Here is a 16,158-nt window from a genome sequence, read left to right as displayed (position 1 = left end):
GCTGTGATCTGCTGGAAGGCCACTGCCAGTAGCAAGCCTACAATTCTTAACATTTAATCTTAACATTATGCCCATTCATCTGATATACTCCCCAAAAATACATTATATAAAGAGAAATGCACATCTGAATCAAAAATGTAGTTAATTTGTTTCCAAACTTTTAGCAAAAAGCAGAACAGAAGAACACAGGAAAATTAAGTGTTTTAGATAACCATGTTGTGCTGAACATGTCCAGCAAGCGTCTGAATTATATGAATACATTTTGTGTAAGGATATTGGGGTGAAGAGTAATCAGTTATAAATGTAAAATAAGGTTTGTATTGTGCTCGCTGCTGTGGATGATTTCCTAATTTTGATCCAAACCTGTCTCCATATGTGGATGGACCATGTTACCTCTAAATCATGATCCCATGATAACTCAGTATCCGTTTTGGTTCTATTAGTAGAAGTATGTTGCAAATATGAGTATATATTGGAGGCTTTGGGATTAGTATATAGAAGAGATCCAAGAGGATGTTGAGGGATTAGTATTGTACTGGGGAGAGACGTAAAAGTATTATATGTTGAATTGACACTATTTTCTAGAAGTTGAAATTTATATTGGAATGAGGGTGGAAATCCAAGCATTTCTTGAGCTTGCAGGAAAGAAATATGAGATTCCTGATGGAATAACTGATAATAAACCAATTATGTGGCTGCAAAACACTCGCCCCCTTACCCTTTGTGAGTGTGTGAGAAAATATTTTTTAATAGCAGGCAGTGGTCCCAGGGACCACTGCCTGCCCTTAAAAAGTGAAACTGAAATGTTTCATTTTTCTTTTTCAAATGCATTACTGTTTTCCTTTAAGGAAAACGGGCTTCATTTAAAAAAAAAAAACTGCTTTATTTAAAAAGCAGTCCCAAACAGGCCACCATCCCTGGGAGTGCTAGCCATTCTCAATGGGGTCGCAAATTGCATTTGCCTCATGAATATTATTGAGGCATGCAATTTGTGACTCCATTGGAAATTGCAAACAGTGTCTGTGACACTGTTGTACATTGCGCTTTGCGAGTCGCAAATTGCGAGTTGCAAAGCGATGCAATTTGCGAGTTGCAAAATGTAAGGGTTGTACATCTGTCCCTTAAAATTTACAAGATAATCCTAATGAGAGTACGTGTATTGCCGGACAAATTTATAATATCTAACTAATATCTCAGTAGAAAAAGCGTAAATCAAGCGTAAATCAAGGATTGAGGGAATGACAAACAATAAAAGATCACCAGCATATGCTACCAGTTTAATTTGTTGAGTATTATATGAAATACCATGTAGATGGGAGTTTTGCAAAAGCCTACATAAAAAAGGTTCCAATGCAAGATTAAAAAGAAAGGAGGACAGAGGACAGCCCTGGTGCACTCCCATAAATAGCTGCTCAAGAAGAAGTATAAAGAAGTGAAATGAGGGTAGTTATTTTGGGATCCAAACCAATTAAGGGTATGAAATAAAAATGTCCAATTTACATGATCAAAAGCCTTCTCATCTTCTAAGGCTATGGCTGCTAAAGGTTCCTTGATGGTTATGGTTTTTGAAAGGATATCAAAGAACAGTTGAGTGGTATCTGAAATGTATCTTCCTTTAGCAAAGCCTGATTGTTTCTTTCCTAAAAGAGTAGGAAGTAAGGGTTCTAAACATAGAGCTATGTCAGCAAGAGATATGGGGCTATAATCATTACAATATTGAGGTTCTTTTCCTTCTTTTGGGATAAGGCAAATAAGGCTATCTAAAAAGGAGCCTGATGATGTAGAAGAGTGAGTGAAGAATTCGATAAGAGTAAGTAGGTTGGGTAGTAGCAATTTAGAGAAGTGTGTGTAGAATTCTGCTCTGAAACCATCTGGCCCAGGGCTTTATCTTTTTTTTAATGTAAGTTATGCCATGTGAAGATCCATTTGTGCAAGGTCTGATTCTAGGCAATAGAAGTCTGATTGTGGAGAAAAAGGTTTTTGTTTAGAGGATAAATAATGTAAAATTCCAGAATCAGAAGGGGAATACTCTGGCTTATATAGACTTTCATAAAAGTTCTTAAATGTAGTTAAGATTTCCAAGTCTGTATAGTGAAAAGTATTTTTTTCCTCTGTAATTGATTTAATGTGTAACTTCCGCTGCTTGAACTTGAGATAATTTGCTAACAGCTTCCCTATTTTATTTTGCCCCCATAACATTTATCACTGTATTTAAGAAGGTAAGAAGATGTGTTGCCTGTTGATATTTTATTAAAATGTAATTTGGCCTAAATAAGTTGTTCTAAAGATTGTTGTTTTCTTGAAGTGTAGAACAGGTGTTCTAGTCATGTGATGACATCTAAAAGTAGCTTAGATTGTGTTTGGGAAAGTTTCTGTTTTTTGGATACAAAATTAATTATAAAATCACAGGCTGAAGCTTTAAACCCATCCCAAATGGTATAAAAGGGGATGTCCGTTGTGGTATTAGACTGAAAGTATTCATGAAAGAAAGAGGTAAATGAGCAATCAATGGCAAGGAGTTATTAAATCTTCATCGCCTTGTAGAAGTGGATTTAGGTAAGATATCTAATTGTATAGAAATAAGGGCATGATCAGATATCAGGAACAAACCTATATCTGCAGCATGTAAGGTTTGGGTTAAATTATGAGAAAGAAAAATATAGTCAATCCTTGATAGTTTATGATGTACCAGGGAAAATATGAATATTCGTGCAATGTGGTATTACATAACCTCCAAGCATCTGTTAAATTACATTGTTTAATAACATGGAGAAATGCTTTCTGAGACTTATTAAGTAAATATGGTGAAGTAGAGTGTCTATCAATGAAAGTATCAACAAGTTGATTGCAGTCGTCTGCAAGTAAAAAATTATCATGTGGGTGTTGTAAGAGTTTTTGAGAGATATTGGCCCAGAATTGACAGTCTGGGGAAGTGGGACCATATATATTCATTAAAACAATTGCCACTTTGTCAATCAATAATTTGAGCGACAACCATTGTCCATCTACATCAATTTCTCGTGATACAAATTGGATAATAGGACATTTATGGCACAGGACTATAACACCATTCTTATTACCAGTTCCTCGTGAGAAAAATTCTTTTCCCACCCATTTCCTTTTTAATTTCAAAGTTTCCTTCTCCTTGTGGTGAGATTCTTGCAAAAAAGCAATGTGAGCACCAAGTTTCAATACATTTGTCAATTATCTCTGTCACTTAATTGGGAATTTGAACCTCTGTCATTCCAGGATATAAAACCATTGGGAAAAAAAGCAAAATAACAGTAGAATCAGACATAATAATGGAAGAAAATAACAAGAACCATGTAGGAAGGGAGACACAGAACATTGTAAAGAGAAACATTGTTGAAAGATAATTTTAAAATGATGGGGGAAATAAGAAAGAACAAGTAAAATTGAATGCAAGAAAGAAGCAGAAAAGGGAAGAGAAGAATGCATTAAAGGGAAGGAAAGAGAAAAGACCAACATGAAAAAACCACAAAGAAAAATGATGGGGGTAGAACACATGGATAAGACGGCACGTCCAGTCTATAGGGATCACAAGGCGCACAAGAGGTTGAAGGAGATAAATCAGGAGACAAAGCCCAAGGACACTTGGGTGAATTTTATCTTTCGGAAAAGGATATGAAAATGAGTTAAAACATTTAAACTCATGAATAACATTTCAGCAGTATCATAGCAGCATCAGAAAATAGATCAGAGGAACAATCAACATAATAGATATGTCAGATGAAAATAGAAATGCTGTTAAGGATTTAGTAGTTATGAAAGTGAAGGAACTACAAAAGAGGGACCCTGATAAAGTTAATGAGCGAGGAAGAATACAGGGATAAGTATCATACACAAAACACAAGACTTCCTACGCTTGTCTTTCAAAAAGGCAATATGTCCACAAGTATTAACAGCAACCACAGACAACGGTGTACAAAACAATGTTATTTCATTTATTAGCTCATTTTGTTCATTTTTTCATTTTTTCATTATTCTTTTGGACGACATATACATATAGCGTCACAATATTGAAACAAAATTGTAACTAACCTTAACAATATAAAGACAGTATATCTAAAAAACATATATACAACATAAATTCAAGGACATTCAAAAGCATTCAAGACAATAGGCCTGAGAAACACACAAAGAAAGAATTTTTTAAACAACAGTCTAATGACGGTTAAAACCATGAGTTGTACAATATAGACATGAGACCAGCGCCAACGCGCGTTTCGGAGCACATAAGCTGCTTTTAAGGGCTCCTTCTTCAGGGCGTGCTTAGGTGGTCTTTCAAACAACCAAGGCTTCAAGGCCTAGTTATGAGTCCAGCCTCAAAAGGTATAGTTACACAATCAATATTGACAGCCGTAAGTCTGTGGGTATAAAGAACCTCAATGAATAATTTATAATCATCATTTAAATTTAGTAATTTCTTTCAGGAGGTGGAAGGAGCTATTACTGAGAATGAAGACGTTAAAGGCTCATATTAGCCCGTGATAAAAGGCAATCACCTGAAGAAAAGAAAATAGTGAAGGAATAAAATTCCAAGGACCCATCACCTAGATGTGCACATAAGAAACTGTGAGAATAAATATATATACACACATACTTGTCATGCAGCGACTCTTTTTTAGAGAGAAGATACCAGGTAGGCCGCAAGTTCGTTCTTTACCATAACTTTATACATGGATACTAAGAAAATAAATAAAAAACAGACACACATTGACCCTTTTTCAAAATATAAGGATATATTTTATTAATAAGTATAAATCTGGGAAATTTTAGAAGTGAGTATTAGAATTAGATAACCTGAAGGGTTATACTGCAAGGTTCACGCTCAGTCTAAATGAAAGGAGAACAGGATTTTCTATTTCTTGCTAGACCCTAGTTAGGGATGGAATAACAGGCTGTGTCTAGCTGCGAATATGTACAGAAATTTAAAAGAACATGTTTGTTCTACTACAACTCTCAGATCTAGCGATGTAGATGGCAATTGGCTAATAGGACTTCTCCGCGCAATAAGTTGGAGGGAGCGCGTGATGCTGAAGGGACTAACGCCAAGGTAGAACTAACCAATTTACTTACTCTGCCGGGATATAGTGGGATGTAATGGCAGTGTCTGAGTCGATAGGTTTCAAGAACGACATCCGATTGAGTCCAGATATGTTTGTGCGGATAAGGCTAGTGGAAATGGTCGCATTCAAGAGTAACCTGAAAATGTAAGAACACGAACTGAGTAAAAAAAGTTTAGTAAAAAAATGCTTTAAGGGGGCAAGGTCGATATAATAGATTCTATACTAGGCTGCTTACCAAAAAGGGTCATCACTGTCCACAATAGTAATATCCAAGCCTGGATATATATAAAATAAGTCAGGGGGATTTCTTATCAAGGATTGACCTTCCCGCAAGGATATGGTATAGATGGAATCTATGTGGTCACCAGGTTATTCGAGACCTGAAAGTATATATACAGCAGGCTTTATTATGAGCAAGAGAGAACTGAGTATAGTTTAATGGGTTAAAGAAGCTTGATGAATGGTATATGCATGTACCTGAGTAGTTTCTATTCAATACTTTGGCAGGCCGTAATCTTTAGGTAGGTCGTCGGCACGGGTTAGACACGGGTTAGATAGGCGGACAACGCGTCCTGACAGTGATCTAAAAAGAAAGGTATACACATAATCTAAAATGCGTGTTAAGTAGTAATGTGAGCATGGCTAGAAAAGGTGATTCCACAGCTATCCGATAGTGTCGGTCGCGTTCTTACCAGAAATTCCGAATATAACGCATCGCGGGTCCCGCTGCTGCCGCTTGCCTGCCTAGAACGAGATGGATTCTGGCGTCTTCCTTATATGGCAGACCCGGAAATGGTGCAACAAGTTCATGGATAGAAACAAAGGACTAAAACAAGAAATCTGCCGAATGATGTCATAAAGATAAACAAGGGACTATCAATGGGTTTCAAAGCGTTTTAAGGGTCAGACGACATGAGAAGGAAAGAATCAACTCAGATGAATAGATTAGACTTCCATTAAGAACGTTTGTAAGTAGATCATATACAATGAGCAATTATCGTTCATTCACATGAATAGAAAAACCAGTTTGGGGAGCCTAATAATTAGTGTGTGTGCTGCTTATAATATAAGCAACATACAAGAATATGTATCCTCACTGGTGGCGGAATTAAAAAGCGTGCAACCACTGTTCCAGTCAAAAAGGAGAATCAACGTGATCCTGTATAGAGGCCCTGCCTTTCCACCTGTGGTTACTGAACCAAAATGTATCAAAAGATACAAATTAGTTTACTAAGAGATAACAGCAAGTAATTATTTATAGAGGGACCTATATAATCGCATTTTCCCAAGGCAGATGTTCGTTAAGGCCTTTTTCTTGTGTCTGGAGAACATAAATCCAGAAGACCTCTCTTTTACGTCTAACGGCATCCACATTGGTTTTCTTGGATGGGTGTATGTGTTCCAAGATGAGCCACCTGAGGTCAGAGGTAGTGTGTTGCTGATCAGTCCAATGGGCCACCAAGGGGGCCCCTTCTCGCTTATTCTGAATGGCAGACTTGTGTTCGCTGAAGCGTACACGAAATTCTCTGCTAGTTTCGCCTACGTATCCTTTGTTACAAGGACAAAGGATAAGGTAGACCACATGGCGGGTGCGACAATTGGTCATTTCTTTGAATAAAAAGGTGCGTTTGTTCCAGATCAATTCACTAGTTACAATAGCAAACTGGCAGGCGTGGCAATTGCCACATTTGTGTGTTCCACTTATAGGTCTGGCTCCAGTAATGGATCTCTGGACAAAAGTATTGACAGGGGGTATCTTGGACTTGACCAAAGAATTCCTTAGGTTTTTATTGCGTCTAAACGCAAAAATGGGCTTTGGTATGGTTTTTTTAGAGCTGTCTGAATTCAAAATATGCCACTCTTTGTTAATGACCTGTCTGATCTTGTTGTCAATGTTGGAATGGGTGGTAACACAGACCAATTTCTCCTCAGCTTTCGTTTCTTTTGTCTGCAACAATACTGTTCTGTCATAATATTTTGCTCTTTTATAGGCATCCTTTATCAGTTTGGGTGGATAACCTCTATTAGAAAATTTAGATTTTAGCTCTTCAGCATGTACATTGTAGTTAAATATGGTGGTGCAATTCCTGCGTAAACGTAGGAATTGGCTGAAGGGAATGTTGTCTTTTTGACTGCGAGGATGGTAACTGGAGTATTGGAGTAGGGTATTCTTGGCCGTAGGTTTAGTATAGAGGCTGACCTCTATTTTCTCATCAATGATTTGTATCCAGATATCCAGAAATTCAATTTTGGACTTGCTTATATTTGGGCTAAATTTAAGATGGATGTCACAAAGATTAATCCACAACATAAATTCATGGAGTTGTTCTTCCGGGCCCCTCCAAATGAAAAAAATGTCATCGATGAATCGATGCCAGTTTGTGATGTTTTCACTGAATGGAGCTATTTCATTAAAGATGAATTTGTTCTCAAACTCTCCCATGTAGATGTTAGCTACATTAGGTGCGCAGGCTGCGCCCATGCTTACTCCTAGTATCTGTTTGAAAACTTGTCCATTAAATTCAAAGTAATTTTCCTTCAACACTATGGCTAAACACTCAAGCAGAAACAACCGGTCTATATGGTTGTCGTTATTCTCAAGACAATGTTTCACTGCTTCTAGGGCTCCTAGTTGCGGAATGTTGGTATACAACGCTTCGATATCCATCGATACCAGGAAATCAGTGTGGCTGTTAAATGGGGTACCCTCTATTTCACTAATGAGGTGTACCGTATCCTTTATATAACCCCGAAGGTTAGAAGCCAGGGGTTGAAGAAAGGTGTCCACATATTTGGACAGTGGCTCAGTTAAAGACCCAATGGTGGATACTATTGGTCTAAATGGGGGGGACAGTGGGTTCTTGTGTATTTTTGGAACCCCATATAGAATGGGTATTCGATGGAATTCTACATTGAGATAGTTGAATTCTTGAGTGCACAAAGTGCCCCTATCAAGTGCCCTTTGAGTAGTGTCCAGAATATCAGCTTTAATTCTTTGTTCCGGATATGACCTAAGTTTGGCATAATGTTCAGGGACATTGAGCATGGTCTCAATTTGATGTATGTAGGCTAAACTATCTAGTACCACGATTCCTCCTCCCTTATCGGCAGGTTTAATGGTCAGCTCAGGATTATTAGCCAGTTGTTTAAGAGCTTGATATTCAGAATAATTCAAGTTATACTTAGGTTTAGGTACAAAGGAGAGGAGTTTTTGAATTTTGGAACTAACTACCTTTTCAAAAACCTCTACTTCCGCACCTACTTGGTCCAAAGTAGGTGTAAAAATAGATAGTTATGAAAGTGTCCATAGTATCAGGTCTGCACGAGTCAAGAAAATCCTTCAATCTACTTCGTATGTTGTTGTTTTATGGTATTGTTGGTGACTTTGAAAAAGCATGGGTGAAAGACTCAAAAACGTGTGCCGATGGAACGAAGCGCTGGTCGTATATGTAAGAACTCTTTGCTTCGAACTGCAGTGTTTTTTGCATATTCCTAAGCAAAGTAAATGTCTTGTCCAGACCAGGAAATGCATTTCATTTGTTTACCCACTCAGATGACTTGTAGTAGCTCAGTATAATACAAGAAAACAAATTACTCTTCTGGGTTTTCTTGAGGTAGATCCTGCAGCCAAAATATGTGCCAGCCTGTGCGTCAATTGAATATTAATTGATGACCCATCTAGTAAATTGAGAAGTTTAGAAAGAAAACTTTTAAAGAAGGTGTTTGGATTAGTTCCCTCAGGTCCCTCCGGGAGGCCATAAATTTGCAGGTTATTTCTCCTGCTGAAATTTTGAAGGTCTTCAACATTCTTTTGTAGGATGAAGATTTGTGACTGAAGAGAATTCACTGGGAGAGTAGACTTATTACGGTTCGTAATTTGATGCTCCGCTGCAGACATCCTCTCCTCCATATGAGACTGATCATCAAGAGATTGCACTTTAACATTTGTCTCTTTCATATAGGGAGTCAGGGCTCTGAGTTCTTACAAGAGTTCCATTGAAGCAATAGGAGATGGTTTGTAAGGGGAAGGTGGGTCTTTATTGAGCCTTTTGGTTGAAGAAGGTTAATTTGAGATTGGTTGGGGAGGAATTAGAGTAGATGTGGTGGATGATGCACAGGAGTTAGATTTATGTGAAGAGGTGCAGGGGTCCTCCATCATAATATGTCGCTGGTCAATAGTGGCATGTTTGAGATATATAACAGGCACAGTTTTCAGAGGTTGTTTAAGTCTTGCAAGCTTGCCCATGTATTGTGGTATCCAGTGAAACTGTATGTAGCAACGGCAAGTTATAAGTAATAGGTAGACACCTGCAGACCCTATGCAGAAGGGAAGGAACAGCTAAATTGTAAAGTATCCACTGTAAAATAGGAGGAAACTGAGATATGAAAAAACTCCTGCACTTGCGTGGAAGTTTAAAAAGTTTCACTTCCTTTTCGTTTTTTGTTAAAACCAGAAGGGTCTATTATTTTCACTTTAAAGTATGAGGAAGCCAAAACTCCCACGCAGAATTTTAAAGAGTCACACTCATCAAAAGCAGCAAAGTCTATTCAAATCAACATATTGAGGAAGAAATAATAGCCTATCTGGCACTGGTTAACATTTATTAGGCACCAAAGCAGGCAAAGTGTACAAAAAACAGATTGTCATATGTTGTTCACCACCAGAATATTAAGGTACCTGACTAAAATCAGCAAGTTGAGCATATTGGTGAAGATAATTGCAGATTAATCACATTCCTCATAGAGAGAAAGGTATCCCACTTGCATGCTTCTAAAAGAAGATGCTGTCACTTCAAGAGCGTTTGTGGAGATTTCAGGGAACCTCCTTTCGACATTAGAACAAGTGAGAGGTTTGGAGGAGTTACCAGACACAAGTGCTGTTTCCTGTCAGCACTTCTGACATCCCTTCGTTTTGAAACAAAATGGTGGGCATCTCTGAGGAGAGAGAGATGTTCTGCTGATATGGAGCGGCAAGCGCCTCCCGGGGCGAAAAAGAATAAATGAAAGTTGCCACATTACCTCACCACAGTGAAGTAATGCGGAGGAGCCAAACTGCCCAAAGAGAACGCTGAAACAATTCTCATCATGTGCGCCAGCTGCAGAGCCTCACTAAGATGCCGCCATCTTCCTTGGGTGGTAAGCCACGCCCCAATGAAACCCTACGCGCTATATGCTTTTAAGCACTATAAAGTGGTTAATCATTAAAAATGACATATCTCTGGATCCCTCTATTCAGTTTTTTTGTTTTAGTGTCATTTTAAGGATAAAAATATGTCCTATTATAAATTGGTGTGGAATTTTTACTGAGTGTTGTGTCTAACTTATTTAATGCATTGGTGTTTTTAAACGCTTTACATACCTGTCTCCTAAGTTAAGCCTGCCTGCTCATTGCCTACTACTGAGGGTTGAGCAAGGGAATTATTTATTGAGACCTTGCCTGGCCCTTATATTGCATTGTTGGCCTTATTGCTAGTGGTAGTGAAAACTTACCCCTACCAATAATCCACCCTCTAACAGCTCCTCTGAGACACCGCAGAATGAGACGGTAGCATACTGATATTTCTGCTAGTAATCAGGAACAATGATAGTCTCCCACACAGACATAACATTCAGGATCCTTAAGTGATTAGCAACATTTAGGCATAATAAGCAATACCATGATAAAACACAATAGTCAACAAAAATATGTCTTCATGTTATATGATAATTGTATCTGCCCTCCACCCACGTTACAATTTTCAAGCCTTTTTGTTGATTTTAACAAGGTTAAACGCTCTGAGTTATTGTATTCTCTCATTTTACTCAGGGTCACTCACGGCTGTGCCATGAGGTGTCAGTCAAAGGATCTGTCATGTCATTCAGCTGCCCTTTTGATGTTGTTCAGGCAGTCAGAGCGCTCTACCCATAGGAGCAAAAACAATAACATCAACAGGGACGCAAGTAATAATAATGATACCATGAATAATGTTAGCCATTCAGCGTGTAGTGTAGTAGTAGTGGCACTAATAGTATTAATATTTGTAACAATAACAACAATAACTACAATAAAAATAAAATAACGATGATGATAATAATAATAATAATAATATGAAGAAGAATTGCAACAATAATAACAGTGATCCTTGATTAATGAGACATTCTTTATAAAGTGCTTTATGACACATTGCCATTTAAAAGCACTGACACTAGCACGTGTTACTTGTAACAAAATAAATGGTCCTCACTTAATTGTACTTCTTCAATCCTGTGGCACAAACAAGTTGGTGGGGGGAAATTCAAAAACATTACATTCAGTTATGAAACGCAATACAAAAGAACAGCTGAACTCTGATGACTTTTTGTTTGTGTTTACTCCTAATTTCAGTCAAGCGTTTTGTATCTGGAAGGAACTGAGCTAAAACCTGCCCTTCGAAGGGACATCTGTCTTAGCGTTTAGTGCCATGCACTTAGATGCCGGGGATGCTTGAAGCTGCGTGTATGTCACTGTTAAAATATGCACAAACGTCTGACGCCATCACTGTTGCTCAATAAGCTGATTTTTAGCTTAAAGACGATTTACTAAAACGGTTTTATATTCTAAACCAAATGAAGCAAACTCTAAATAAATCATTAAAGACAAAAATACTTTTTCACTAAGCCAAAAATTATCAAACACTTTGTCTGTGAAAATCGTACACAATGTATGGGTCTGCCAAACCAAGCAATCACTCTTGGCACTTTAAAGGGGTTTAACAATTAGGCTGAATAAGCACAGAACGGCGCCATGCATACTGCATGAAATCACAGTCCTTGCATCTTTTTTCATGAATGTTTAAGCACTTGAAATTTTCTACTCCAATAACTTAAAATGACTACAAATCCTTTTGAGAATACAACTTGGCGTGGGTGGTGATAATGTATCATCCGCAGGCTTTGGCTTGTATAAAGCCAAACATTTTTAAAATTCAAGACAGTAGTTTCATAAATAGCACAGTCCCACGTTAGATTGGCAGTGCCTTTCTGTTCACTGACACTACCACCTGTCACTGCTTGGACTCCTCTGTGTGTGATAAAAAATCTGAGTTCATTTGCTCTGGGAGAGATAAGTCTTGTTGAATGCGGCAGTGGACACTCGTGATGAGTCTGTGCAGCTCCCAAGTTCAGTTTCGTTCACCTGTGGGAAACACAATTCACAAAGACATCTAAATGTTAAAAGGTGCTCCACGTTTTACAACCATGTGAAAAATTCCCATCATGTTAAAAGAAAAAAGCGACCTTGTACCTATCAAATCAAACAATGCATTCTTTAAATTTTAATAATACCTTCATGTATCCATAATTATGAATCACATTAAAATATTTCTGGCAGTACAAGCTAAACATTTCTTGATTTGACTTTATATTCATCAAAGCCAAAAGTTACGGTTTTAATGAGCTGACGCATGCTGTATAAGCACATTAAAGCTAGATGGGGAAAAGAAAAGGCAGAGGGGGATATTCTCAAGAACGTGTGATAACTACCGCAAAAGGAGCTTAACGCAAATCTTCACATCACAGTCTATCGAGGGAAAATAACACCTTGTTAATGTGGTATTCTCAACACGGTGGCACCATGCGACAGACCCACCACAACGCATCAAATGAACGCGTTAAAATCAACGCAACGCTGCAAAAATGCGAAACACCAATGCGAAAAAAGCTGCGATGACGCAAATGGCAATACAAAAATCAGCGTAAACCAGCCACAGTCCTGCAATCCCCACGCGACAAGTGGGAAAATGCACTACAAAAGTTGGGGGAAAAAAACACATACAAAAGCCAAACAACAGTGCAGCACAATGGAGTCAGCTGGAGCAAGTGCAGATGACAACCAGAACCCCACAAGCCTGCGACCTCGGGGTCAGGAAAGGTCAAGGAGAAGAAGAGTAGTAAGAAAAAAGTTCAGGAAAACAGGATCCTGATAACAGAGGTGGTAGAACACCATCAACTACTGTTTGTCACCTCCACTGTGTCACTGGGAACTAAAAATGGAATATGGCAGACCATCGTGGACAAGGTGAATGCAGTCGACTGCTGAAGAGGACAATGGAAGAGGTCAAGAGGCGCTGGAATGATGTCAAGCACAAAACCAAGCAGAAACTCGCAAACACTTGAAAGGCAGCAATGCAGACTGGAGGTGGGAGCCCAGCGCCACAGGAGGAGCTGGATGAGAAGGTGAGGAGACGGTGGCAGGAGTTGGGGGACCGGACACTGCTCGACATGACTGGACATAGCAGCAACAGGGTGAGTACCGAAAAGGGACTGAGGGACGGGGGGAGATGGGCACAATGGCACACATGCACAAGTAAGCATAGCACATCTGCGGACCAGCACTGTGAAATCACAGAAGTCAGAGGCACACTGCATGTAAGGGATAAGGGGCAGCAAAATCAGAGCTGCAGGGGCGACTCCACCAAAATGCAGCACACACACATCACATGCAGAGCACATCAACATTGACAACGATGTGGCACAATCCGCAACACGCCCGCAACAGAACAGCGAAAACAACTGGTGCCGCTTGTGGGCAGAAACTGGCCAATAACACATGGCATCGCAGGGAAATGTGAGTTGACAAAGTACAAGTACAAACACACATCTGTGATGTTGTCGAAATGTCCACTGTCCCGCATCAAATGGGCAGCTCCCCACAAACAGTCACATTGTACACTGTCATGCAGTCTGAATGTAAGCATGTACAATGCGTCAACATACATGTGAACACAATGTTAAAATGCATCTCCCCTTCACATTGCAGAGGGAGAAACAACACCTCCTGCAGAGCAGTCCCAACCTCTCTTCTCTGATGACGAAGAGGACCACCACACCTTTGACTTAGATGCCCTCCAACAACTCGTGGAGAGCCTTCTGCAGCCCACTACCAGGAGTAGGGCAGCCCAGCTGATACGAGGAGAACCCACCCCCTGCACAGTACACACAGCAGGCAGCACCCACCGCCACAGCTGCCTCCCAGGACCCCCGCGATGCAGACATGGTCGTCCAACTCCGTGTGTTGGGGTGCCAGGAGAAGCTGGCTGAACAGGTGCAGATGGGGTTCGACCGCATGGCAGTCAAACTAGACATCATACGTGGGTGTCTAAGTCCCATCAGGGACAAGTCACAGTCCCTAACGGACACCGACAGTCCACTCCATGCCCTCCAACGAACCACGGCTGACATCGCCAGAATCCTGACTCAGAGACAAGAATGACTGTCCAGTCAGAGTGGCTCCAGCGAGCTCGCCTGGGAGTTGGGACTCATGCGGAGGCTCATGGAGGACAGGGAGTGAACGTCAGCAGAAAGGGAGGCTACCAAGGCTGCACACCAGAGAGAGGTAGCTGGGTCCCTCAAAGCCCTAAAGTCCATCTCCATGGCATTGATGCCACGAGGCCTGGCGCTGATGCATGCTGCTGCTACCACTCCATTCACATCTCCGGCCTCTGATGTGTCAGAGCCACACAGTGCAAAAACAACAGTTGATGGACTCATGGGTACAGTCCAGCCCGAACTGCCAAACCATGTCCTCCCTGGGCTGGAAACAAGCATCCTTAGACCGGTTTCGGGGTTTAACCCCTCCTTAGCCAGGATAGCTTGATTCCAGTGGCATGGAGAGCAAGGGACCTGCGTCTGGGCATACCCTTCCCACTCAGGGTGACAAATGCAAAAACAACAGTTGATGGACAGAATGCAGAACACTGTCATACATTCACCCCTGTACAGAGATCTGGGCCTAAATCCATCCATTTTTTTGCTCACCATGCTGTTGCAGTTTGAACCCAGCCATATGCAAATCAGTCTTGACCCTGTGCCTCATGGGTACAGTCCAGCCCGAATTGCCAAGCCAGGTCCTCCCTGGACTGGAATAAAAGCATTCTAGGACCGGTTCCAGGGTCTCACCCCTCTTCAGCCAGGATAGCTTGATTCCAGTGGCATGGAGAGCGCGGGACCCACGTCTGGGCATACCCTTCCCACTCGGGGTGGCAAATGCAAAAACAACAGTTGATGGACAGAATACAGAACACTGTCATACATTCACCCCAGTACAGAGATCTGGGCCTAAATCCATCAATTTTTTGATCACCATGCCGTTCCAGTTTGAACACAGCCATATGCAAATCAGTCTTGACCCTGTGCTTCATGGGTACAGTCCAGCCCGACCTGCCAAGCCAGGTCCTCCCTGGACTGGAAACAAGCATCCTAGGACCGGTTTTGGGGTTTCACCCCTTTTCAGCCAGGATATCTTGATTCCAGTGGCATGGAGAGCACAGGACCAACGTTTGGGCATACCCTTCCCACTCGGGGTGACAAATGCAAAAACAACAGTTGATAAACAGAATGCAGAACAATGTCATACATTCACCCCAGTACAGAGATCTGGGGCTAAATCCATCGTTTTTTTGCTCACTATGCGTTTCAGTTTGAACCCAGCCATATGCAAATCAGTCTTGACCCAGTGCCTCATGGGTACAGTCCAGCCCGAATTGCTAAGCTAGGTCCTCCCTGGACTGGAAACAAGCATACTAGGACTGGTTTCGGGGTTTCACTCCTCTTCAGCCAGGATAGCTTGATTCCAGTGGCAAGGAGAGCACGGGACCCACGTCTGGGCATACCCTTCCCACTCGGGGTGACAAATGCAAAAACAACAGTTGATGGACAGAATGCAGAACAATGTCATACATTCACCCCAGTACAGAGAGCTGGGCCTAAATCCATCGTTTTTTTGCTCACCATGCCGTTTCAGTTTGAACCCAGCCATATGCAAATCAGTCTTGACCCAGTGCCTCATGGGTACAGTCCAGCCCGAATTGCTAAGCTAGGTCCTCCCTGGACTGGAAACAAGCATACTAGGACTGGTTTCGGGGTTTCACTCCTCTTCAGCCAGGATAGCTTGATTCCAGTGGCAAGGAGAGCACGGGACCCACGTCTGGGCATACCCTTCCCACTCGGGGTGACAAATGCAAAAACAACAGTTGATGGACAGAATGCAGAACAATGTCATACATTCACCCCAGTACAGAGATCTGGGCCTAAATCCATCGTTTTTTTGCTC

At 40.8% G+C, this 16,158-nt stretch overlaps 1 protein-coding gene across 1 annotated transcript in view; it reads right to left on the bottom strand.

Annotated features, from left to right (window-relative positions):
• Window positions 1-10,344: 10,344 nt before the first annotated feature.
• Window positions 10,345-16,158, bottom strand: part of LOC146862629 (uncharacterized) — a 123,191-nt gene continuing 117,377 nt past the window's right edge. Inside the window, exon 6 of the mRNA XM_085643102.1 lies at window positions 10,345-12,243. Within this exon, the coding sequence (XP_085499228.1) occupies window positions 12,230-12,243 (14 nt within the window). The 3' untranslated portion in view covers window positions 10,345-12,229. The remainder of the gene's footprint in view (window positions 12,244-16,158) is intronic.

This window comes from Triturus cristatus, chromosome 2_2 (genome assembly GCF_964204655.1).
Source record: "Triturus cristatus chromosome 2_2, aTriCri1.1, whole genome shotgun sequence".
NCBI lineage: Eukaryota > Metazoa > Chordata > Amphibia > Caudata > Salamandridae > Triturus > Triturus cristatus.
Note: the sequence above shows the minus strand (reverse complement) of the source record. Positions and strands in the feature narration are given on the sequence as shown.